This window comes from Lactuca saligna, chromosome 2 (genome assembly GCF_052625555.1).
Source record: "Lactuca saligna cultivar CGN05327 chromosome 2, ASM5262555v1, whole genome shotgun sequence".
In the NCBI taxonomy this organism is placed as follows: domain Eukaryota; kingdom Viridiplantae; phylum Streptophyta; class Magnoliopsida; order Asterales; family Asteraceae; genus Lactuca; species Lactuca saligna.
Window position 1 is genome coordinate 152,042,751 of NC_136418.1, and position 25,395 is coordinate 152,068,145.

Consider the following 25,395-nt stretch of genomic DNA (forward strand, 5'->3'; position numbering starts at 1 on the left):
ATTAAACAACTAAAAGTGTAGGAATGAATAACTTACCTATAAGACTACCAAATCTTCAAAATCATGTATTCTATCTTCTTTTCTTTCTTTACTTTGAAATGTGTAGTATTTCGAAATAAGACCCATAATAAAAGTTCTATACTTCTTCCTTCCAAACAAGTTGGAATGGGCTGAAATGAGCATTCTAGAACGTGTTAAATGGATCGGGCTCAATCCATATAGTATGAAGTGGGCTCCTAAATAACCTATTATGGAGAAAATGGTTATTAAAAATAAAAAATAATAATAATAAATAATAAAAAACTGTTTATCTTTTTTAAAAAAAAAACCACCAAAAAATAATTATAGTACTTAATTTCTCAATTTCTTTTCTGTAAAACACATACTTTAATTATCAAGTCACACTTTAATTAAGTATGCCATACTCTTGTATTTGGATTTACATGATTCAAATTCATCCCAGCCAACACATGTACCCTAAAAACAAGACAGGGAGATAAGAAATCCACCAATGAGAACTTGACACCAAATCTGTCCTAAACCATCCTGGTTTTAGATCCCTTTCTTATGCAACTATTCCCTTTCACCGTCCTCTTCTTTTTTTATTCCTTACTTCCGTTCTCCCTCCATTGATATATATCTTATAAAAATTGTATTCCTACATTTTAGATATCAATCAAATAGTTATAAAATCCAAGTGTTAATTGGTTTAATCGTCTCTCCCAAATTCAAATTCCACATTTTTTTATCCTACAAATATGGTTTCGTGGATCTTATATAAAAGAGTATGAACATTAATTTCTAGGTTTATATAACAAATCATGCATTTAGTTTTTTTAGTACGTACGTACATTTTTCTTAAACGTTAAAAAAAAGATAGAAGCGTAGAATACACATATAGTCTATCGTAAGGCCATTAATCAGCCTTTACCTTTACCATATTTATAAGAACTAAACTATTGTCAGCTGATGAGGCAGTTAATGTTTGAAGTTAGAACGCAAAATCTTTCAAAGTTATTCGGGGTAAGTTAAAATGATCTCACAAAGTATGTAATAATAATTTTATGCTGTTTATAAGATAAAATACATATGGTATGGAAACAGATTTTTTTATGTTATGAAAGATTGTCTAATAAAATAATACATACACCAAAATAGAAAGGAAGCTACAGAAAAACATTCTCCTGTGTCTTTGTCGTCGTCTTCTTCTTCTTCTTCTTCTTAGATCTGCTTCGCATTTTTTATTGTTTTTTCACTTTAGAAGCTGATTCTTTTTAGGGTTTTCTGTAGAAAGAGACCCTGTAAAAGCAAGCTAGATGGGGAGAGGAAGGGTGCAGTTGAAGCGGATCGAGAACAAGATTAGCAGACAGGTAACATTCTCCAAGAGAAGAACAGGTTTGCTCAAGAAAGCTCATGAGATCTCTGTCTTGTGTGATGCTGATGTTGCTCTCATCGTTTTTTCCACTAAAGGCAAACTTTTTGAGTACGCCACTCACTCCAGGTGCGCACCCCCTTCTTCTTCTTCATCATCATCATCTTCTTCTTCTTCTTCTTCTTCTTCTTCAGCAGCTTCTTTTAAATCAGTGGCTTGAAATACATTTAAAAGTCGACAGGTTTTATTGTCTGATCAGATGGGTTTTTAAATCATTCAGAAGTTATTTTCCATATATATCTGTATGGATACGTTCAAGATTTCAAGTTATTTTTGTCTTGATTTTGCTTTGTTTATGTTTTTATAAGAAAGTCTAAAAGAACAGGCACCAAATGAAGTGTATGAATATTTAAAACCCTAAATCAAAATTTTTTTGGTCAAGTTCATACCATCAGGGTCAAATTAACCCTCTTAATCTTGTGTGTGTTCTTGAGGTTTTTCCTTATTCTTTTTTGTTATCCTGACACAAATCCTGTGGGTTTTCTTCACTCTCTCTCTCTCCTTTCTGCATGCATCTATATATATTATTATACATATATAGACTCATTATAATATATTACTATATTTAGTCCAGTATGAAACCCCTTACCTTGGGTGGATTTTGGTATTTGTTTTTTTCTGGGTAGTGTACTGTTTTATTTGTTTGAAATTATTAAAAAAATTGTTACTGAAAAAAGTTTAATTTTGATATTGGAACTCCCAAGAGTTTTCTTGAGCTGTGTGGCACTGCTGCTTAATTGCTGTCTCATTACAGCCTTAACATCATCGTACCATATTTTCTTCAAAGTGATTACAACTTTAATTTGTTTGTACATAAGCAACAACTTAAGACAACCTAGTACTGATCACAAAAGCTGTATCCTAGGCTAGCTGTTGGGAGATGATATGTACTATTTCAAAAGATTTTTTATACATATAATATTTCAGCTCTAAGATTAATATTGGAATCTAGCATAATTTGTATTCATTTCTTTTGGGGTAGACTCCAGTTCCTTTAGGGTCGATTGACAGGGTTTTAATTAGGAGGTTCGTCAAACCTCTATAGATCAAGCACAAAGTTTTTTTATTTTATTTTATTTATTTATTTATTTATTTTTACAAGCAATAATCTTGCAAAAAGATCTCGCCGGAGAAGGCTAAAAGATGAAGCATTAAAGTAAAATTAAGGTTACCAATTTCTCAAAGAATGTTCCATCCTTCAATTGTAATTATTTCTCTTGCGAGTGTTCATAGAAAATCAAGTTACCATTTTTGTTCATTTTGTTTTCAAAGAACAAAACACAAGAAATTAAGCAAGAATTTGCATCGATTCAAGCTCTCAGTTGTTGATATATTCTCTGTCAAACTTTTCAAAACCTCTATGAACTGTATATAAGGTCTTCAGTTTTTATATATGCTTCAGGTCTGTAAAGTTCAACGTATATGACTAAGATTGAAATTTCAAATTTAGGGTTTTTATATACGTTGAAGCTAATCAATAACTTACCATTGATTTTGCAAATTTTAGGTTCGAATATCTTTTGCTGTGAACGTAAACATGTTAAATTCGCATCATCCGTTAATTAGAAATATCATATAGAAATGAGATTGAGTGTGGTAAATGTAAAATGGTTTGAATCTAAATATATGGAAAGATAGATGCTTATATATGAGGACAATTACATGTTATGCAATTGGAATCGTTAACTAACAAAGATAAAGCGGACTGTGATGATTGCAAGAAGCCTGGTATATATAAAGAGGTTAGAGAAATGACATAAATTTCTGCAAAATTAACAAGTGTACGTGTTGCTTTAGCTCTTGCTTTTTAACTTTAGCAGTTGTGTTAGTGGAAATTGACAAAATTAAACGTATGATGATTAATTGAATCGACATTGGCATGCCATTGCTGTAAAGCTTCAAAGCGTCTAATTTGGTCTTCAAGATTTATGATATTCCCATAAAGCTGTCTTGGGTCTCAAGTCGTACTTCTTTTTTAGCAGATGATCATCTTAATTAAACCAACAAATTAACCTTAAAAACTAGACCTAAGTTAATTATATACGGCAAATTAAAAATCAAATTGATGAATAGAAATTACTTCAAATTAAAAGGAGGATTGATTATATTCCATTTAATACCAAGAAAGAAAAATTGTTACAAAAATGCCCTGAAATGCATGCCCTAAGTTAATTATAGAAATTTGGTACATAAAGCATGAGAACATGTAGATGATAGCTAGCTTTACTTTAAAGGATTTAGGTATCTCAAGTAGGACATCTATATATACTTAAGTAGGAGCCACAAATTAGGTTTTAATGATTTTGCTGTGATGAAAATGGTTCAGAATATCGAATTGAATGCCATGTACTTTTACCTACTTTATTCTAATCAAACGTCTTAAAATACCATTTTTAATTTCTTTCTTGGAATATTTAATTTAACAAGTAGTCTATATATAATTTATTGTTGATCAATAGTAAACTGTTCATTAAAATTCTTGCAATATATACACATGTATACAAATCTTAAATTTAGTTGAAACATGCAGTATGGAGACGATTCTTGAGAGGTATGAAAGGTATTCGTATGCAGAGAAATTGCTCACTGCTCCTGAAACCGAAACACAGGTTCGCATTAATTTGTTGCTATAACTTTTATTGGATAAAATATTAATTGAAGGAACATTATGAAAATTGTCATTAACTGTCCAGTTTTCTTATGTTTTGTCTAAATCAGCATTCAAATCGAGCATAACTGCCTTAAAAATGTGTCAGGTTGAATTATTGACTTTTTGAGAATATGTGTAAGTACAGGCAAGCTGGACTCTTGAATCCTCCAAGCTTAAGGCAAAGATTGAAGTTCTTGAAAAGAACATAAGGTAGGTTCACTTAATAGCAATATAATGTATTTAATTAATGCATATGTTCGTTTAATTAGTGAACAATTAGTTATGTAATCTCCTAATATATATATATATATATATATATATATATATATATATATATATATATATATATATATATATATATATATACCCTCAAGGGTATATAAGCTTAGGTACCCAAACTTACTATATTATGTTGTTTTGTATCATATGCGTACATTGTAATTGTCCAATGTTCTTATAATTCAACTTCTAACTTGATTTACTTTTAAGATTTTTATAAATTTCACATTTATCATCCTCTTACATAATTTTCATTTTCAACTCTAATATATATAGCCTAATAGGTGTTCGGCAAAAAGAAGTGATATAAGAGGAAAACAATAATGAAATTTCGAAAATCTTCAAAGTAAATCAAGTTAAAGTTGAAGTTTAATAACATTATAATGAATATATCAAACAAAACAACTAATTATAGTGAGTTTGGGTACCTAAGCTTATATACCCTTAAGGTATATTCACTTTTACCATATATATATATATATATATATATATATATATATATATATATATATATATATATATATATATATATATATATATATATATATATATCTGTGAGAACACTATTTAATGTGAGAACGTGTTTTATGTTACTATTCTACTATGAATTTTGTATATACAACGATATGACATTATTCGTCAACAAATATACGAACAATCACAAATTAATATTCACATTAAAATTTTGTATGTACAACTTTATGATATTATTCATCTCCGAATATATGAACAATCACATATTTAACATTAACATTAGAATTTACTAAATTACTACATATATATAATTTTTATAGTAGAATAGCAATATAAAATTGAATATATTCATATTATAATTACTACAATACTATACATTTTAAATTCATAGTAGAATAGTAATATAAAGTAGTGTTCTCACGTTCTCACATTAAATAGTGTTCTCATTTGAACTTACCCATATATATATATATATATATATATATATATATATATATATATATATATATATATATATATATATATATATATAGTATCCTTATATTTAGTTGGGATTAGTAGATATTTAGAATCCTTTATGGTATCATAGCCTTAGGCTTTTAAACCTAAAACTCTTCGGCCGCCAATGTGCCATCAAGCGCACCACCACTCGTCATGACTCGAAATGCAAAGTTTGAGACAAAGCTACACCATGCATAGAAATATTACTATATGTTGTCAAACTTTTCCAACTCCATGCACGTTGTTACAAGGTTCTACATCACATCGATGACACACCACCATCAGACAAAAACCAAGCCAACATATATACCATGGGATGAAAGCCGAACACATCCCACAAACAAAAATAGCTTGCCTTATATATTCATTCATCCCAAATCTAGATAAGATCAACGAAAATTAAAGCTTTAGCACTTGAAAACCGTTTTCTAGAAATTCCTGCCAAGCAGCTGGAACATCTAAAGAACGGACCGGATAAGCATTATGGTTGCAATCTACTGGGGTAGCTTGGGTTGTAAGGCAACATAAGTTGCCTCTTGCCTAACCCACAATACCTATCATTTCCTTGTTCAGACATTTTGATTAAGGCTTCGTACTATATTCTTGGTTTAAAATTATATTGAGGATTCGGGACACTGCCTCTCGACAACGTCCGCTGGTTGGTGAGTGGGACCACTACCAAGGGATCATCCATCCTTGTGTCTTGGAACAAGAGCCAACAAATTATATTCTTCTTCATCCAATCTGCATAACAACAATGAAAGTTGTAGTTTTATCATTCGGAAAACAGTTTCTAGAATAACCATTAGGCAGCTTAGTTGCGACCTACAAAGGGCATCCACAATTCATTGAACTTTATAGAGTTCAATGGATTGTCACATCACATGATCCATTAAACATCTATACAACACCCACAACCCATTAAACTCTTATTCAACCATAATCACCACTTTATTCCTTCTATTGAGTTGTTCAATGATCATTAAACTTCTTTATTCAACTATACTCTATGTCATCACCCACACTCTATTTGACTCATATTCAACCCTAATCATCACCTCATTCAACTTGTATACTACTTTCATTGTGGAGGCTCTAAGGTAACGTGAGTTTCCTTGTTAATTTGTGGAGACCGATTCACCATTTTGGCCTTATAGTCGCTAGGAAAACCAAGTATGAGGTCCTGCTTTAGAGTAAAGAGGAGCCGGTCCTAGAATAAGTTTTTCATGGGAATGTTTCTATAGCAGATACGATACTAGATTGATTTATTGGCCATATTTGTCATAGCTTTTTGGGTTTCGTCTTATTAGCAGTTTTAGGTCAACTTACTAGTATATATTACTCTGTGTTAGCACTCATTTTAATTCCAGTTATACTAAATTTTCGGTGATACTCTCTAATCACCAACAACCCAACATCCCAATAGCCCCCCACTTACTAGTATACTAAAGTTTCACTTGTGGACGTAGCAAATCACTCTGACCATGTGAACAACATTTTTGTATATACCGCTCTATGTTAGTCATTTGAATCATTTGTAAAAGTGCTTAAACCCTAACATGCCTTTGGCTTATCCTTTCCTTATTCATGTATTTTGATCAAGATTTTCCATTGCATTCTAGGTCTAGAAGCATGTAGAGGTTTTGGGTAACGGCCAATCGTAAGGGGGCATAACTCTCTAAACCTGTTTTTTTTTTCATGTTGCTCGAGATCAAACCCATCGTATATATAAGTATGGATTCTGCAACTCTAAACTCGTATTTGATCATAATTTAAATATGTGTTAGCACTCATTTTAATTCCAGTTATACTAAATGGTCAATGATACTCTAATCACCAACATCCCAACGGCCTCCCACTAATTTCCATAGCATAACTCACACCACCTCCCCCAATGGCCTGCAAGTTTTGCTTTCTCCAACACCAAAAATTGTGACTTTGTCTAAGCGCAAACTTCAATAAGTTTTTGAATTTCATATCTCGTCACAGCACTTCATCTTATCCATTGCCAAATCCACTCGTAAATCTCTCTCTGACCCCTCTCTGCCTCCCTCTAAAAGGTTGTCATACATGATGAATATAGTGTGTTACATATTAACAATATTTATTGTATGGATGTCAAAAAGTTCCGTGGGCGCCCCGTCCCGTTTGGGGAATTTTTTTAAAAAAAATCGAGGCAGGGGACGGGGGCGGGGGCAAGATTAACCCCATTTTAATTTCGGGGCGGGGGTAGGCAATCCCGTCCCGAAACCCCTATGGGGGCCCCGTTAACCAATTTCATATATATTTACATATATTAATATATTAATATATTAATTATATAAATATAATAAACAATAATATGATTTTGAGCTTCCAAAATTTATCAAAAAACATGTTTTTAAGTTGTTAGTATAATGTTTTTAAGATGCCAAAACTTTTTTATTTTTAATATATAAAATTATGTTATAAATAATTATTTGTTACTTAAATAACAACTTCTTTTAGCCCAAAAAAGACAACCCAAAATTAATCGGGGGCGGGGGAACGGAGGTGGGGGCAGGGACGGGGGTAATAAAGGGGATTTCAGGGACCGGGGGCGGGGACCGGGAAGTGGGAAATTTCTAGGGGTGGCAAATCGGGCCATCGTATCGTGTTTTTGTCTGACACGACACGACACGACAAGGTTTTATGTAACATGAACACGATACGATATTGTGATTTTTTTAACTAACACAAAAGCGAACCAATTAAAAAACGACAAACACGACACGATAAAGATAACATAGTAATAAAAAAATAGTTTATTTAACTAATATTTAATCATACATAACTCGACAAACGCAACAAATAAATGTTAAATCGTATCAATTTTGTGTCGAATTTTAAACACGAACACGAGACGACACAACATCGTGTTTTTTACGCTTAACATGAACATGACACGAACACGAATTCGAATTTCGTTTTCGTCCCAATTTCATTTTGTGTCGTGTATTTTTGTCGTGTCGTGTCAATAATTATCACCCCTAGAAATTTCAAGGGCGGGGTAGGGGATGGACTCCCCGTCCCGTTTGCCCCCGTTGACATCCCTAACTTAGTGAGACCCTTAGATGCTCTTGTTATTAGGTGTATGTAGCTATTCCATCACAAATTATACTTGGATGGCTTTGTACAACCATACAAGGCATGTCTTGTAGTAAATGCTACTAGTATTGATTGTGATCATCCTTTAGTTTGGCTATCAATACAATCACCGTGCAAGGAACCTTAGCGAAATCATTAACTCGAAGTCAAAAGAGCATTCTTGCAAAATTCCTTGGAGAACACACGCATCGGCCTTTTATGTATTTTTGACTCCTTTACACCTATGGAATTCTATGTATTGTGCCAAGTGCCACATGAATAGTAGCATTAGGGGCGGACATAGGAATACATATTAGGTGTTGTCGAGGTTGAAATAAGTGTTGCCGATGAAGGAAAAATATAAAAGAAAGTTCAAAAATCAAAAAAATTTCCACTACATCCGCAGGAACTAGGTGTTGCCGGTGCCACACCGGGCACCTAGGTAAAACCGCCCTTGAGTACCAATGCTTTGACACGTTTATCCATTCATTCGATTCTCGTTGCGGACTGTGTGGTATTTATTTTTTAATTTTCAATGCATGAATAAAGTGCATATCTATTACTATATATGGACGACATTGTTCTAACTGCCTCTGGACCTAAACTAAACTGTTACATTTCATAATAGTTACATTATCTCGTGAGTTCGTATTGACCGACATTCGTACACTTTACCACTTTCTTGGTATTAGTGTTATCCTTAACTATAGAGACTTATCGCTCTCTCAAACCTAGTATGCAAAACACATTATCTCTTTGTCCTCCATAACATCCTACGATGCCACAACTCTTGTTGATACTATTCAAAAATTAATTGCTTCTCACAAACCACTCATGAAAGACCCCACTTTTTATAAAAGTCTCATTGAGACACTACAAGTCTACAATACCATACGACCTACTCAAGGGTAGTGTGCCAAGATTCATGTCATTCAACTTCCGAATTTTGTGTCGTCCTAAGCGAGAACTGTAAGATTACTTGGGTTGAAACTTGTGTAAATAACAAGCAAAAATAAACCCTTATGCAACAAGTAAAAAGAATACGTGAGAATGGAATAATTGAAACCAATATATTACTTGAACAAAAATAAAATAGAAAAAGTCTTGCATAAAAGAAAATACCATACCATTGATCCTATTTATACTAGACAAATAAGTATCCTACTTGAATTCTAAAACCATGCAGGATATAAAATAAAAGACTTAAATATGGCTACTTTCCTAATTGTCCATTATTTAAACTAAACAAAAATAGACTCCTAAAATAATAAAACCGATTAACCCAACAATCACCCCCTTATTCGGATTTGTCATACGAGCCACTCGTCGTTCAAAACAAAGTCGGTTCCTCTTCGATTAGACCCGCTTCTTCCTTTTCCCATTTAGGACACTCGTTTTTATAGTGACCAAGCTCACCACATTTGTAACATCTAACGTTACTTTTATCCCGGACACGTTCATTACCATCTCGACTTCTCCCGGACCCCCGACCTCTTCCCCGGCCACGTCCAAAGTCATCCCGATTTGAACGTCCATTGCCACAATGCTTACAAACATGTGACTTTTCATTACTAGCCAACAACAACCCACCTTGAGTGTCCTCCACTTTCTCAGTTCCTCTTATACGCTCCTCGTACGCCTTCAATCTACCAACCGCTTCATCGAATAACATTGAATCCAACTCGAAACATTGCTCTATTGAAGCCACGATTTGGAGAAACGACTTAGGCATCGAATCTAGTAACCTTTTTACCAAATCACCTTCTTCAAGCTCATATCCAAGACTCCTTACTTTTGACGCTAAACCGGATAATTTTGTCACAAAATCATCAACCGTTTCATCCTCTTTCATGCGTAAACTTTCAAGCTCCCTTTTTAAGGTTGCAAGTCGAGCCGTTCTTACCCGATCCACTCCCAAATATCGTGTTTTTAGCCCATCCCACACTTGCTTTGGGTCGGTGTAACTCGCCATTTGCAACACCATGTCTTCGGGTATCGCTTGAAACAAAAAAGCAAGAGCTTGTTTTGACTTCTTTTGATCTGGTGCTTTATCTAACGTCTTCGGTTCGACCGTCTCCCATATGCCATGTGCATCCATAATTGACTTGACTTTAACCGCCCACACCGGATAATTCGTTGGAGTCAAAACCGAAACTTGATATGTCAACGAACCTCCTTCTTTAACCAACGCCATCTTTTTCTCCTTAACCCCGACTTCTTTAATCAAGCTTGTTCCGAGAGCACGTTTCCACCGGACAACAAGACAAGGTCACGACCACCTTTACCGTCTTCCGTCACCCGCAAAACGAACCGAATCAAAGCCACCCGCTTTGACGTCTTCCCGTTCGTTTACTCCGCGCCTCCGGTTAGTCTCTCACAAGCCCGATTAAAAGAAACCGGGGTTGTTTCTAATCAACCTCGAATCACACCCCCTTCAACAAAACCACGCTCTGATACCAAGTGTAAGATTACTTGGGTTGAAACTTGTGTAAATAACAAGCAAAAATAAACCCTTATGCAACAAGTAAAAAGAATACGGGAGAATGGAAGAATTGAAACCAATATATTACTTGAACAAAAATAAAATAGAAAAAGTCTTGCATAAAAGAAAATACTATACCATTGATCCTATTTATACTAGACAAATAAGTATCCTACTTGAATTCTAAAACTATGCAGGATATAAAATAAAAGACTTAAATATGGCTACTTTCCTAATTGTCCATTATTTAAACTAAACAAAAATAGACTCCTAAAATAATAAAACCGATTAACCCAACAAGAACCTCATCTCTTGGCCGTCCAAACAACAATCCACTTTATCCACGTCCAATGTTGAAGCTAAATACATGGCTATAGCTAATGTAGATGTTGAGGCAAGTCTCAAACTACATGCTCTCATGTTCTTAGCTACAATGGTGTTTTGTGACAATATAGCTACTATACAATTGTTAGGCAACCTGGCACAATAACAACAAACCAAAGTTGTTGAATGTTTGACGTCCACTTTGTTCGTGGAGAATTTTGTGTTGGCGACAACTGCGTACTACATCCCCCGTCTGCCCACCAACATGTAGATATCTTATCAAAAAGACTACCCTAACATTGTTTACAAATTTCCACTCTAGCATGAACATCCGCTATCCTCATTTTCTATTGTAGGGGTCTAATAGCAATCTCATGTATCCTTGTATGTATTGAAGATCAATCAAAATATTAAGAATTTTTTATCAATGTGCTAATCTTGAATCCCATTTTGAAAAGGTATATGGTCTTAAAACGTTATATTGTAGGGTTGTATAACCATATGTCATTTGAACATGTACAGGCACTATGATGGGGAAGATCTAGAGCAACTAAACCTTAGAGAGCTTCAAAATGTGGAGCAACAACTTGAGACTGCTCTTAAGCGAATACGGACAAAAAAGGTAACCACCTTCTGGTTCTTCCAAAAATACATATCTGCTTTCCGTATGTATATAATAAGGACTAATTGCTACTATACACCCTAATATGCAGAACCAACTCATGCATGAGTCCATCTCTGAGCTTCATAAAAAGGTAGCCGTATCATCTCTTATGCTGCCAAACATATTTATATTGATTTGGAATTATAAAATCCTGAAACAATTTAGGTTGAGGCGCTATTTTTGATAATTTTAGAACACGTGTCATTGATTAATAAATCACTCTTTTATATGACAGGAGAGGGCATTGCAAGAAAGAAACAATTCACTCTCTAAGAAGGTACTTCTTTTAAGAAACTGTACTCCATTCAACGTGGAGTGTAATAAAACTTTAAATGTTCACATGAAAACGACAACCTTTTTCCACATGTTTCAAAGTTAAAATGACATGTTTGGCAACTATCTGATTTGGGCACAGTTGAAAGAGAATGAGAAGACCAGTGAGCAACAAATTCCAATGTTACAATTACCTCAGCATCCACCTCAACCACATCCATGTTCAGTTCCTTCTTTTGCAAACACAAGGTACGTACCCCCCACCCCCCCCCCCCCCCCCCCCCCCCAAAAAAAAAAAAAAAAAAAGTTTCTGTGCATATGAGGGGTAGTTTTGTAATTACATTAACTTTTGCAGTGGACCATTCATTGGAGCGGCCATGAGGGAGGAGGAATCAGCTCAAGTTCAACACGTCTCCACCACCATGATGCCATTGTGGATGATCCGCCACATTAACCAATAAGAACTTAATCTCCCACCCATCGGAGTGTGTGAATATAAATATATAATTATATAAAGTGGTCAACTTTTGATTTCTACAATTATTATCATTATATATGTTTGATTCCCGCTACATATATAAACATATTTATGCTCCAACGCATTCTGAGAGGTGCATCCAATATGATAACAACATCAATCAGTAAAAGAAATTTGCTACTATGCTTTAGTAAAAGATCCACTTGTATGCATGACCATGACCATGACCATGACCATGAATATGGATGTTTGTTTGCTATTATTTGGTTTCATATATTGTATGTATCCACATAATAATGACTTGCAACTTACAACGACATCAACAACACCAGTTTTAACACTTAATTTACATATACAATAGTTCTACAACATTAACATGACACATGTTTCTGCCTGTTCTTAAACACACACATTTGTATAAATCAATTGTTGAAGTTTGCCAACAACATGTGAATATCAAATTACAGGAGCAATTTTAACATTTGCAAGTCCCACCATCAGAGTGACCTTCCCTACAATGACAAAAAAAACTGGTTCAGAAGACAGTTGACTTTTATGGTCAAACATGTCACAACTTTAATATATAAATACCTTAACCTCTCACAAAGCCGAACCAAAGCATCTGAACCAGTTCGATATGCAACATCTTCAATCATAGAAGCATTCCTTGGTGTCAAACAGTCTGCAATTTGAAACTCACACAACTCTTTTAATGAACACGCATCTGTTAATACAGCAGAGTGGCCCCCACCAGCTGCCAGCTTCCTTACTTCCCCCAAACACCTGTTTCGGTTATTCATCAGTCAAACCTTCAAGTCAAAGGAGAGAGAAAGAGAGAAAGAGAGATATACCAATCAACTGGAGATGGATACCAAGCATAAGTGCACTTCTGGTTAGCAGCTTGGCCATAGCTGTTATAGCCCCAACCATGGATTCTACCATCTTGTGTGCAGATAAGTGTGTGAGAATGTCCACAAGCAACCTGTTTGACACCGAAAGGAAGGACCAAAACCGGAATGTTCCGAAACATGGTTACAGAGTCGCATGAAAAGATTCCGTTTTGTGGGCCCAGCCCGAGTTGACCAGATTGACCACCACCCCAAGCGTATAGACCTCCTTTTGAAGTCAAAGCACAGGTATGCACACCACCTGAAGCTACACTCTTCACAAATATCCCATTAAGTGCCACCACACGCCGTGGTATCAACTCCTTGTCCTCTGATTGAAGAGAATAATGACCAAGTTGCCCCATGCTTCCCAACCCCCATGTGTAGCTGAAATCAAATGGGAAATTACAAATTCAAAATCAGAATTGAAATGATGACAACATATGATTTGATGTGAGGTTGCCTTGACCTCCAAGCGATTAATCGGCTTGTGTTCTAGAACCTATCTTCATCAACAAAAGGCCCATTTTTTTTAATGCACTTACACCTCTCCATCTTCTGATATGGCTGCAGAGTGATACTCTCCACATGAAACTTGAGTGATCTTTACAAGCTCAGGGGCTTCATCAAGGAACCTAGCATATGCGTTTATAATACGTGCCTTTTGAAGGCCTTCACAAGTAACACCTCTTCCAAGTTGACCATATTCATTGTAGCCTGGTTTATGATTTAATACACGCATTTAATAAGAGATCAATACTAAAATACTTTTTTTAAAGAACATAGAAATGAAGGTGTTTATATTTTATACCCCAAGCTTGTAGCAGCCCTTCCTCTGATAGTGCCACAACATGCACAGCTCCACATGACACTTGACGAATAATCTGAATAGTTTGAAATTATTGAAAGACAAAAGAATTATTTTTGCGATTTAATGGAAGGAAACATAATAATAATAATAATAATAGTATTCAAATTCTTACTGTATTAGGAGAAAACGCTCCCCAGAATACACGAGGACAATTAGATCCCTGAAAAGAAGGAAGAAATGGAATTACAACTTTGGTACCAATATGGGCAATGTACTTCATTTCTTACATATTATTATTAATTTTTTTTAGAAGAGAAATGTAAGTAGGTTGCTATTATGGGTGAAAAAGATTATGAACCTGATTTTGTCCCCAAACCCAAAGTCTTCTAGAAGAGATTGTCCCATCGTTTTCACGTGGCTCTGCAATAGCAGCAGTACAATGGGCCCCACAAGCCACGGATACCACAAACTCATTTTGCAAAAGCTTCACTTTTTTAGGATGTTTTCTACTCGTTTCAGTTCCATCACCCAACTGACCAAACTCATTTGCCCCTGAAAGGATGTGCTAAAAAGTTACAATAATCACAATTTGAAGAAGGGTAAAAATGGAAACTGACCCCAAGTAAAGAGGGAGCCATCAGAGGCCACGGCTGCAGTATGTTCTCGTCCACAAGTCACATCTAACCAACGTGAATTGGCTCCGGCTGGACACCCAAAAAGATCAGGCGGAAGCTGTTTTGGGATCCTTAGGCTTTGCTCTTCACATTTTCTACCGGTTTGTCCAGACTGGTTATAACCCCAAACGTAAAGTGCACTTTTGGTTGGGGAAACCACCGGTGGAGTGTCTCCAAATATTTCATCAATCGCCATTTACTCACACCGCCTGACAAACCTAATCAAACACAAATCACAAATCAATATGCATTTTACAATCATGCATTAACCAATTGTAATCCCGATTTGTTGTCAATTTGGATTGAATTGAAACCGAAACTATGAACAAAGATCTAAACCCAAAAAATCAAAAGTGAAGATGATCAAATATCAATCAAACGATGTCCCAAAAAAGATGGAATGTAATAACAAGGGTTTCACTTTTGATTTCTCGTATATTCTTAACCGCTACGGAAGCTTGAAATGAAATATAGATCAATAGTAATCAAATTAATTTAGGTAATTGATTGATGATAGGAAAGTAAACAGGTGGCAAATTATTTCACCTTGGATTTCTCAAATTGTTCTTGACCGGCAAAGAAATGTTGAAGAAAAGGAATTAAGTGCGTAGATGTTAGATTATATAAGCAAGAGGGGAGAGATTACCTTTGACTGGAGAAGATCGATTGTGGATAAGATTTGATTTTCGGAACAAAAATAGAAATGATTGGGTTGTCGTAGAATGATTGTTGAGTTCCGAGGACCTTGGGGGATAAACGGTCGAAGGGATTCGGTGTTCTTGTCGATGATCGGAAAAATGTGTGCCGTTCGACACCATAGAAGAATCTTCCAGACCCTTTGGGTTTGGTTATATCTAAATTCACTCCCCAAGTTTTCACTTTAATCCACTGCGTTTTACATTAATACCATTTCAGCCCCTACATTTCTTAAGCCATTAATAGTATTAAATCTTTATGGTCCACTGATCTTCTTTGGTATTATTATATTGACATCGAAATTAATCCCAAGTACGAGGCTTGTCTCTATCTGGTTATCCATTAAAAAAATTCTAGCTCTTTAACTCTTGTTAGGTTTTTGTTTACTTCGTTGAACTTTGTTCAGTTTTTTCATACAAATTAAAAAATTACCGGAATCCCATTTTCAAATCTTCAATTTGATCGTCAAGCTCAAATGCGTAAACGTTTTAGTGTTGCTTTTATCATAACTAGGAAAAGATCCGTGCGTTGCACGGGTGAAAGTTTAGTGGCAAAAATATAAAGAAGTAAAAATATAGTGTAAAAGTTATAAACATGAAAAGTTTGTTGAAACTTTAGTGGCAAAATTAGTAAAAATAAAATACCAAAACTATAAAGAGGAAAAGTTTGTTTAAACTTTAGTAGCAAAATTATAAAAAAAGTAAAAATAAAGTGGTAAAATTATAAAAAAAAATAAAGAAAAAGGGTTTTAAAGTAGTAAAAGTGAAAGTTTAGTGACAAAAATATAAAAAAGTAACAATAAAGTGGCAAAATTATAAAAAAGAAAAGTTTGTTGAAATTTTAGTGGCAAAATTAAGAAAAAAATAAAAATATAGTGTTAAAATTATAAAGATGGAAATGTTACTGTTGAAATGCGTCGTGCGCTTTAATATATAACTAGAATGGAATCAGTGCGCCTTTGGCGCTGTGGTTTTGGAATTAAATTGCATCACAGTTTTGCATAATAAGACTTAGACATAGCAACAAAATATTTACAATATCAGATTTCTTGTATAAGGACAGTTACATACCAACATAATACTAATAGCAAAGATTACTTCCTTAAGGGTTGCATAGGTACATATTGTTTATTTATAGTAGAACATCACTAAATAGATAAACATATTACTTATAAGGATGCTTGTCTTCAGGGAGTTTCTTGATTTGTTGTTTGAGATTGTTGATAAAGGCGTCATATTTATCCTTCATTTCATGGATGGTGTTGTTCATTTTTGTTGTCTCGTAGTGGTTGTCAAGCAGCACATGTTACGCCGTGATTTGTTATGTATAGTCGGATATTTACGTCAATTGTGAAACTTTCTTCTAACCTCGATTGAGTTGCTGAAGTATGTCTACAATTTCTCTAAGAAAGTCTATCATAATCATCAAAGTGTTATTGAAATATGTACTATTCATTTTGATATTTATGATGCGATGTGGTTTAGATTTAGTTTTCAAAGTTACAATTTATATGTGTGGTATATTGTCATTTTGTGCATGTAGATAATGTAAGTTGTAGTTATAGACTTCTATGTGTGATGTTTTCTTGTTTGTAGCATTGTTTATTGATTAATTGCAAAGTAATCAAGAATAGTATGTGGCTTGTTATGCAGTGGGTTGGTAACAAATGTTATAGTAGGTTACAATTAAAGATTATTATTATATGATGACAACTTTAAGTAAGTAAAAAACAATAATAGTAAATAAAATTTATAAAAACTTATAAACGTGTGTGTGATTAGTTACGTAGAAAAATTTAGTTGGAATATTACTCTCATGTTTTCTAATAATATTTTTTTATTTAGGTCGTATTAATTTAGTTTATATGAATATGTAATTTTTTTTAACTGATTCTTATTGTGATGTTGTGTGTGTATATATATATATATATATATATATATATATATATATATATATATATATATATATATATATATTTGTTTTACTTAAAATCAATTACGTTTTTTTTTATCTTATAGAAAAGATGAACAGTAAGCTATTATAGGTTGTAGTTGATAAGATATTAGTAGAGTTAGGGGCTGTTTGGTAGGATCTGAATTTTTAAGAGATCTGAATTTCTAAGAGGGTCTGAATTTTTAAGTTCTGAATTTTTAAAATGTTGTTTGGTTAGAACCTCTAAATTGTTGTGCTGAATTATGAAATGACCATTTTACCCTTCTAAGTTATTTTTGTTGAATTCAATGTTTTTGTTTATAAAATAATTGATCCAACTTCTTGAATAACTATATTAAAAAAATATATAAACACCATACAGAAGAATATAAACAATGTACTCTTAAGATTATAACTGTAAAACTAGGAAAGGTCTTATATCAATATAAAAATTAATGAAATAATGTATACAAATACAATCATATATGTTATTGAATACAGGAATGGAAAAATGTTGCTAATCTAAAGACCGTAATAATAACCGGAAGTTGATCAATTAAACCAATTCAAGTACAATCTTCTTGCACTTAATTTCTCTTCTTGCTTCAACATTATCTGCTATAGACAAACCAGAAAGAAAGAATAGTTAGGTTCTTTTTGTGCTTCAAAGTCTACATTAAACTATTAACCAAATCTCCATAACACGGTTTTGAGGACAAGAAACATTATAACTTTTATCTACATGAAATTACTTAAGTGGACATTGGGTCAAAGAATCATCAAATAAAAAAATGAGCAATCCATTGATTTCTAAAAATCTCCACCTTAATGACGTCTTGAAACACAAGAAACATCACAACTACATCACAACTATACACCAATTCATCATTCATACTTTAAATTTCAAAAAAAAAAAAAATTCAGCAAAATCAACAAATAATTTCATCAACTTTAGAGAATGTTTTCATAAACTTTATCACAGATTCTTTAACATCATAACATAACTCCATCAAATAATTTCAACCAAAACAAAAAAAAAAATCGATTTTAACAACAATCAACAAAGAAACTCAAGATATTTCATCAACTATTTCAGCAAGAAATCACAGATTTCAATAAGAAGTACAACTTCATCATTGATTTCAGAACATAACATCAATTTCTGAAGAAGACACATATGATTTCAACATAAAAAACGGAACATCTATATCTACAAATGAAAATCATATTTTAGAAGAAAAAAAAGACCAAAACAACCCTAATATCTTGAACTCGATTTTTAGAGGAAGAAGAAAAGAAAACATCATATGATTTCACATGAACAACATTCGATTTTCAGAAGAAAAGAAACTGAGCCCTAATATCTCGAACTCAATTTTAAATGAAAGTGAAATCAAAACCCTTACCTGTAGAAGTTGGCGGAGGCGGAGGCAGGGCTATTGAAGCTGCCGGTGGTAGAGAGGAGCCAGAGGGGGCGACGTAGAATGGAGGGAGGTGGACACGAATTAGAGATGGAGGAGAAAGATGCAGCGGGAGTCGATGGAAACATATGAAAAGAAAAGAAGCGCTCCGTGTTTTTGAGGGCATAGTTGTCTTTGTTTTAATTCAGATACGCATACACATCTGAAATTTTAAGAGGTAAATTAAAAATTAAGATGTATTTTTTAAGAAGCTACCAAACATTATATATCTGAAAAATTAAGAGGTTCCCTCTTAATTTTTCAATTAAGAGGCAAACAAACGGGGCCTTAGATATGTGTCCCAAAATGAAAAAGCGAAGAGAGTATAAGAGAGTATACTGTTCGCGAAGATTTTAAGCTTGTTTTAACTCAAATCGGATCTCTAGGGCTCAAATTCAGTCAAATTCATTTGTTAGTCCAAAAACAAAAAAAAAATCGTAACTTTTATCAGTTCACCTTAACCCCTTCTACTTTACACTAGTACCACTTCAGCCCTTTATTTTCTGAACTCATTGGCGATCATCCATGACAGGTTGGTAGGCGGTTGACATTTCGAAGTCAAACAAACGCGTCAGATAGAAGACAATTGAAACCCCAAATGATGTGATTACATTCATATTTGGCATCAGTATACGTATATATACAAGCCAGAAGGAACCCTCTTCTATGTTCGCCCTCCGTTCAACAACTTTGAAGTTCGGAAATTTTGAGGTCAGTCTTCAGCCTTCAATTTTGACAAAATCTTCACACTTACCGATTCAATATATCAGCTTCATGATCGGATAATTAACCTTTTTTGTTCATTTTTTATGGTTGTTAAAAACATTGCATGTGCGTTTGAAACTGGTAAAAACGGCTGAAAATGTTTTAGGGAACAATTGATTTTGAAACCGATAACTTTTGTTCAGAAATACTGCAGATACACCTGATCAATGGCTCAATCAACAAATACAGCTGGGAAGAAGCTCATTAAAATTGATGTGACTTCGGATAGTGTGTGCCCATGGTGTTACGTGGGCAAGACGAATCTAGACAAAGCTTTAGCTCTATCAAAAGATCAATACGATTTCGAGGTTCTAACTTTCTCTCACTTCAATCTGTTTTCTTCTGTTTTGAAATATATTAATCTGTTCATTGTTTCTGAAACAGATTAACTGGCATCCATTTTTACTAAACCCTTCTGCCCCTAAAGAAGGGGTTAACAAGATCGATTACTACAGGAACAAATTTGGTTCTCGAGCTGATCAAATGAGTGTTCGGATGTCTCAGGTAACTCACTCACTTCGCTTTCAGTTTTCAATTCCTGGACGTTTGTATTAATGCTATCGAATTGCAGGTTTTTAAGGAAATTGGAATGGAATACAGCATGTCAGGCCTCACGTAAGTTTATAATTCCATTCCATTCCATTCTTAAACTGTGGAAATACATCAAGAACTCACTGATTCTGTTTCTGGAAAGCAGGGGATGTTCCCTGGAAAGCCACAGGCTCATACTTTTTGCAGGGAAACAAGGGCTTGATAAGCAACACAATCTTGTTGAAGAGATATTCAAAGGCTATTTCACACAGGCAAAGTTTATAGGTGACAGGTAACTAACTTCATCTCATCATATATTATCAAACACCCTTTTGTTACTCATAAACAAAACTTCTTATTTCATTTTAATGTCAACCAAATTGAATGATTGAACAACTTGAATACAGGAACTTTCTTGTGGAATCTGCAAGGAAAGCTGGGATAGAAGGAGCAGCTGAGTTTCTTGATGATCCAAAAATGGGACTTGAGGAGGTAGTATGCTTCAACTTTATAAAAAATTTCAAACAAAAATAAAGATGTCTGTTCAATTGTTTTACATAGTAAAACCAGTTTATAATAAACTTGTTGGTTACTATGAACTCTTGAAGGTTAATGAAGAACTTGAGAAACACTCCGCCAACATTTCTGGTGTCCCTCATTATGTGGTAGGCGATTGGATAATTAGATTTACTCTTTGGCTTTTGCCTTATAGTTTGAATTAAAGGCTATTTATATATTTATTTTGTCTCAGATTAATGGAAAACATCAGCTGAGTGGTGGCCAACCTGCAGAAGTATTCCTGAGAGCTTTTCAAGTGGCTGCTAATTGAGTGATTTCATCTAGTGATTGCTACATATAAGAGTGTTATCAAGTCGTTTTTATACATTAATGTTTGCAATAAATATATCACTTATCTGATTTATTTTTGGTTATATAAACTTATGTTTTTGTTTATGTGCTCGATTTGAATCATAATCATTTGGAAGTCGAAACAAACTGCTTTCAAAAGTCTTTGAACATGTAAATACAGATAAAGTGAAAAATACAAGAGCATTCCCATTCAATGGGCATGTATTTCCTGTATAATTCAAGAGATTTCTTCAATAATTGAGTGTAAGAAAACATGTGAAATTATATGGAACAATTAATCCATTTTTATACATGATAATTAAAAAAAAAAAAAAAAAAAAAACACTGGTAACATGCGGGTGGGTATTCACAAAGAATTTACAAGCTGTTTTCTTGGTTTCTTTATCATCTTCATTTCTTTTGTGGCCGCGATTATATTTATAGCAGCAACACTTCATGTTAAAAAGCCTAAACAGTCTCCTCATCAAATGCCATCACCTACAAAAAAAACATCCAATGTTGTTGCCATGAAGAAAATGACATAAATACCCTTCCATAACGAAAGTGAAACCATTACCTTGCCACAAACAGGGCAGCTGTCACTTCTTTCCATCCACTCGTATATGCAACCAAGGTGAAAATGGTGCGAACACTTTGTAACTATCTTAGGGTTTTCTGTAGTATATTCTGCAATCCAATACGTAAAATGTCATAAATACCCTTTCCATAACGATATATACATCATATACAATGCAGAAATTTATTTACCTTCAAGACATGTTGGACAAACGTCTTCATCTTCGGATGAAGAAAATATATGTGCATATCCAGTTGAGTCTTTTGCGTTTGAAACCTTTAAGGAAGATTTTGTCTGTAACCCTTTTGTTCCATCTTCACAAGTGGAGCTGTTATTATTCCATTTGTTTCCAGCAGCACATAAAGGATCTGTTTCTGTATCACTATCACTTCCTCTTAATGGTTCACCTTCTTCCTGTGAACGACTTGAGCCTTTCTCTCTTCTAGAAACAAGTCCATCTCTCTGAAGACGAATATACCTAGGATCAACATCATAAGGTAAAGGTCTAGGAGGTGATCTGTACACCCCAGATAAAGAATTGTCAAGTGATGCTGATGAACTAAAAGATGTTGTTGTCCCTTGAATGGAATTAGGGCTTGGAAGCCTCACATGTTCTTCCCCTCTTTGGAATAATGATGCGTACTATTCAAAGAAAATCATGGAATAAGTAACCATTGAGTATCATGAGAGGGAGAAATAGAATCATGAAACATTTGATTAGATGAGGGGTAATGAACATACCATATATAAGAAATTTTGAAGAAAGCATCTAAGACAGATGCAGTTTCTGTAAATCGAACTATTGGGATTAACATAATCTTCACATTCATCACGCAAGCAGCAACAAACGGAACCCATGATGATGATGATGATGATGATGATGATGATGATACTCTAGTTTTAACAAAGAATCAGAGAGGATTTGAGGCCCGCAGAAGTTACAATGGCTCTGCGAACCAGTAGACCCTCTCTATCTGACCTCTCACCTCCGTATGAATACGCCAAATCAATTGTCGTTTACTGCCTACAATTGAATTCATCATGTACACATTCAGTCAGGAATGTTTCTTTTGGAAACCATAATTCCACATTAGAAAAAAAGAAGTGAATTCAATGAGTTAATCCGAGCTCGTAATTAAAACCCATGTGGTTTTCGATCATAAAACCCTAAGATCAGATATGGAAATAAGCATGAATTTTTGTAGAATCAAGGGGGCGGCAGACGGAATAAATGACTTGGTATAACCACAAAGCAACCAGGTCAAGATTTTTTTTTTTTTTTTAAAAACATCTAAATTCCCTAAAAGACTTTTTCCCAAATTGTGTATGAAACGTGTGTGCTTTTTTCAGTCGATTCTGAATTTAACCTGTTTCAATTTTATTCAAAGTCGTGCAACCAAAAATAAGAATCGGATGAACCCCGACCTAGAATGTCAATTCTTCAACAGCGTAGAAAACCCATAAAAACAGATTTTGAATCTTTCAATTGGCAGCGATAACAGCATCAGAAATCCGAAGAACACGTAACGATGATGGATAACGGAAGAATGAAGAGATAAGGGTACCTTGAGACAGTGAGAGAGGTTGATGATTATGTTGGCGATGATGAACAGAAAACCTGAAAATTCGAAGTTTGATGTTTGGGGTTCTGTTGCTTAATTATCAATTATCATATATCAGATGATATGAGAAATTCTTCGAGTATTTTTGTTGGATTTTTCGGCGAGAAAGACTACGAGAACACGCGGTATTCATGTCAATGGTGGGTGGCAAGTTATAATTGAGAAAGTATGGGTCCTTTTGTGTTAATTTGTAGAAACATGCTTCAAAGTTTTTACGATATTGCAGTTAGACCCTTAAAAATGAATACAAATCACCGCAAGTCCCTATGATAGTTACTTTACTTACATTTGGAATTTAAAAATAATAATAATATTTTTTAGTTACTCATGACTCAACTATTAAAAACATTAAAGATCAAAAGAGGTAAGTCAGGTTTTGGCAGTTATATCATTCTAAGTTAAATCTTTGCTAAAATACAACCATACACTCGGGGAAAAAAATATATTACGAAAGATATGGTTCTAGAAATAGAATGGTAACATTAATAAATAGGATTTTTATTACATATTCGGGTTTATAGAGACATTGAAAGAGATGAATATTACGCTTATAAATTCTAAATGATAACTCTTTTGATATTAAACATGGAAACTCATTAGTTACCTTCCATGCATACCATTATTTTTCATTGTTTCTAGTAATATCAAAGAGACGCCAATCGCCATCTTTTGAAAATATCATCTTAGTTTATGAAACACAAAATCATGCTAACTACACATATCAACAAATATAACTATACGTAATCAAATCTTATAGGTCAAACGGCACAATAACTATAAGCAAATGGTTTTTTGTAGATTTATTCATTTCTATTTAAAAAAGAATTCCTTTTATTGATGAAACTATCAATATAGATACATTTAGCTTTAAGAAAATTTACTTTTTGTCTAGTATTGTCATCAAAAAACATGACATAAGAGTTAGGACTTCAAAAAATATTATATGTATAAAATATATGGTTTATTGAATTAATTGTAAACAACAATTGATTAAGTTTTCTATATCAACAAAAATATCCTCGAATTATAGGGTTACTGTGTTTTTTTTTTCAATGATATACATTTTTAAAATGATTAAACTTATCAGATGATAGAAGTCTAACCGTTAAACAATTTCATACAAAAAGATTAAGATTCAAACTTTGCTCAATAACAAAGTAAACTAAGAAAAAGTAAACTACTTTCAAATGGATTGTAATGATTCAATCATTATCATACACATACATACCAAGGGTCTTTATTGTCATTTTAATGATTTTTTGGGATGACTTTGTAAAAAGTTTTACCAACTACACTGGACTGATACAATAGCCTTATGTGATAGATCTTTTTTTGTAATTTATTATTGTGGTTGCTTTCAATCGTTTCAATTGGCCTTAAAATAATGTGTCTCTCATATTACTTTTTTATAGTTTTCAATAGTTATATCAAACACACTTGCTAAATTTTACACTTTTTTATTTTATTTTTTAAGATACTAATATTCATTGAATGGTTAGAGCTCTATTGTGTGTAGCATGATGAGGGTTTTTTTTAATAACCCTACAGAATTTCATATTTTACAAGAGAGTCCAGCATGCATAGAAAGCAATATAGGGTTTTCTTTTCATAATTGAAACAAGCTATTGTTGCGTAATCAATTCTCTTATTACGTGAATTGTATAAATAATACAAATAATAGTTTATGAAAGGAAACTATAATCAAAATAGGATTCTAAAAACTAGCTCTCATGTGCATATCTTTTTATCACATGATTATAACAATAATATATATAATATCTAATATTCTCCCGCAGTCGCAACGGGAGGTTGACGAATGTTGAGATTGTCTCGAAAATCATCAAATAAAACATGTGGTAGTCCTTTAGTAAAAACGTCAGCTAGCTAGTAACGTGATGGAACATGCAAAACTTGAACCTCGCCTTTAGC

The 25,395-nt window shown here is 33.6% G+C and overlaps 4 protein-coding genes across 9 annotated transcripts; 2 read left to right on the top strand and 2 right to left on the bottom strand.

Moving 5' to 3' along the window:
* Nucleotides 1–1,118: 1,118 nt before the first annotated feature.
* Nucleotides 1,119–12,794, top strand: LOC145032128 (agamous-like MADS-box protein FUL-L). 2 transcript variants are annotated; one of them, XM_078980825.1, is made up of 8 exons: nucleotides 1,119–1,501; nucleotides 3,963–4,041; nucleotides 4,228–4,292; nucleotides 11,770–11,869; nucleotides 11,961–12,002; nucleotides 12,147–12,188; nucleotides 12,327–12,433; nucleotides 12,540–12,794. In XM_078980825.1, exons 1-8 carry the CDS (start codon nucleotides 1,317–1,319, stop codon nucleotides 12,643–12,645), a joined length of 726 nt encoding a protein of 241 aa, XP_078836951.1. In that variant the 5' UTR covers nucleotides 1,119–1,316; the 3' UTR covers nucleotides 12,646–12,794. The 2 variants fall into 2 exon arrangements, with proteins under 2 accessions (XP_078836951.1, XP_078836952.1); XM_078980826.1 differs by lacking the exon at nucleotides 1,119–1,501 and adding an exon at nucleotides 1,668–3,213.
* Nucleotides 12,795–12,848: 54 nt separating this feature from the next.
* On the bottom strand, nucleotides 12,849–15,877 carry LOC145032125 (Regulator of chromosome condensation (RCC1) family protein). Of its 2 annotated transcripts, none has more exons than XM_078980817.1 (9): nucleotides 15,681–15,877; nucleotides 14,978–15,252; nucleotides 14,719–14,912; nucleotides 14,533–14,580; nucleotides 14,361–14,433; nucleotides 14,095–14,266; nucleotides 13,514–13,936; nucleotides 13,254–13,445; nucleotides 12,849–13,174 (listed from the first exon to the last, which is right to left on the bottom strand). In XM_078980817.1, exons 2-9 carry the CDS (start codon nucleotides 15,228–15,230, stop codon nucleotides 13,138–13,140), a joined length of 1,392 nt encoding a protein of 463 aa, XP_078836943.1. In that variant the 5' UTR covers nucleotides 15,231–15,252; nucleotides 15,681–15,877; the 3' UTR covers nucleotides 12,849–13,137. The 2 variants fall into 2 exon arrangements, with proteins under 2 accessions (XP_078836943.1, XP_078836944.1); XM_078980818.1 differs by having other exon boundaries at nucleotides 15,581–15,692.
* Nucleotides 15,878–19,640: 3,763 nt separating this feature from the next.
* On the top strand, nucleotides 19,641–21,372 carry LOC145032130 (Thioredoxin superfamily protein). Of its 2 annotated transcripts, none has more exons than XM_078980831.1 (8): nucleotides 19,641–19,833; nucleotides 20,042–20,195; nucleotides 20,272–20,391; nucleotides 20,459–20,502; nucleotides 20,585–20,710; nucleotides 20,826–20,910; nucleotides 21,027–21,083; nucleotides 21,170–21,372. In XM_078980831.1, the coding sequence occupies exons 2-8, from the start codon at nucleotides 20,055–20,057 to the stop codon at nucleotides 21,245–21,247; spliced, it is 651 nt and encodes a 216-aa protein (XP_078836957.1). In that variant the 5' UTR covers nucleotides 19,641–19,833; nucleotides 20,042–20,054; the 3' UTR covers nucleotides 21,248–21,372. The 2 variants fall into 2 exon arrangements, with proteins under 2 accessions (XP_078836957.1, XP_078836956.1); XM_078980830.1 differs by having other exon boundaries at nucleotides 19,642–19,833; nucleotides 20,031–20,195.
* A 71-nt stretch (nucleotides 21,373–21,443) lies between these two features.
* On the bottom strand, nucleotides 21,444–23,620 carry LOC145032129 (E3 ubiquitin-protein ligase At3g02290-like). Of its 3 annotated transcripts, none has more exons than XM_078980827.1 (5): nucleotides 23,410–23,620; nucleotides 22,586–22,868; nucleotides 22,036–22,486; nucleotides 21,845–21,954; nucleotides 21,444–21,765 (listed from the first exon to the last, which is right to left on the bottom strand). In XM_078980827.1, exons 2-5 carry the CDS (start codon nucleotides 22,700–22,702, stop codon nucleotides 21,736–21,738), a joined length of 708 nt encoding a protein of 235 aa, XP_078836953.1. In that variant the 5' UTR covers nucleotides 22,703–22,868; nucleotides 23,410–23,620; the 3' UTR covers nucleotides 21,444–21,735. The 3 variants fall into 3 exon arrangements, with proteins under 3 accessions (XP_078836953.1, XP_078836954.1, XP_078836955.1); XM_078980828.1 differs by lacking the exon at nucleotides 23,410–23,620 and adding an exon at nucleotides 23,270–23,403; XM_078980829.1 differs by lacking the exon at nucleotides 23,410–23,620 and adding an exon at nucleotides 23,212–23,388.
* Between the last annotated feature and the right edge of the window lie 1,775 nt (nucleotides 23,621–25,395).

Bases quoted from the DNA above. Each gene is read 5' to 3' on its own strand.
- LOC145032128 (XM_078980825.1), top strand. From the start codon at position 1,317: ATGGGGAGAGGAAGGGTGCAGTTGAAGCGGATCGAGAACAAGATTAGC. The intron at 1,502-3,962 runs GTGCGCACCCCC...TGAAACATGCAG, and splicing joins GAGTACGCCACTCACTCCAG to TATGGAGACGATTCTTGAGA. The intron at 4,293-11,769 runs GTAGGTTCACTT...GAACATGTACAG, and splicing joins GTTCTTGAAAAGAACATAAG to GCACTATGATGGGGAAGATC.
- LOC145032125 (XM_078980817.1), bottom strand. From the start codon at position 15,230: ATGGCGATTGATGAAATATTTGGAGACACTCCACCGGTGGTTTCCCCA. The intron at 14,434-14,532 runs GTAAGAATTTGA...CAAACTATTCAG, and splicing joins GAGCGTTTTCTCCTAATACA to ATTATTCGTCAAGTGTCATG. The intron at 13,446-13,513 runs GTATATCTCTCT...TAACCGAAACAG, and splicing joins TATCCATCTCCAGTTGATTG to GTGTTTGGGGGAAGTAAGGA.
- LOC145032130 (XM_078980831.1), top strand. From the start codon at position 20,055: ATGGCTCAATCAACAAATACAGCTGGGAAGAAGCTCATTAAAATTGAT. The intron at 20,196-20,271 runs GTTCTAACTTTC...TTTCTGAAACAG, and splicing joins AAGATCAATACGATTTCGAG to ATTAACTGGCATCCATTTTT. The intron at 20,503-20,584 runs GTAAGTTTATAA...TCTGGAAAGCAG, and splicing joins TACAGCATGTCAGGCCTCAC to GGGATGTTCCCTGGAAAGCC.
- LOC145032129 (XM_078980827.1), bottom strand. From the start codon at position 22,702: ATGGGTTCCGTTTGTTGCTGCTTGCGTGATGAATGTGAAGATTATGTT. The intron at 22,487-22,585 runs GTATGTTCATTA...TTCTTTGAATAG, and splicing joins TTCAAAATTTCTTATATATG to TACGCATCATTATTCCAAAG. The intron at 21,766-21,844 runs GTAATGGTTTCA...TTTTTTTTGTAG, and splicing joins GCTGCCCTGTTTGTGGCAAG to GTGATGGCATTTGATGAGGA.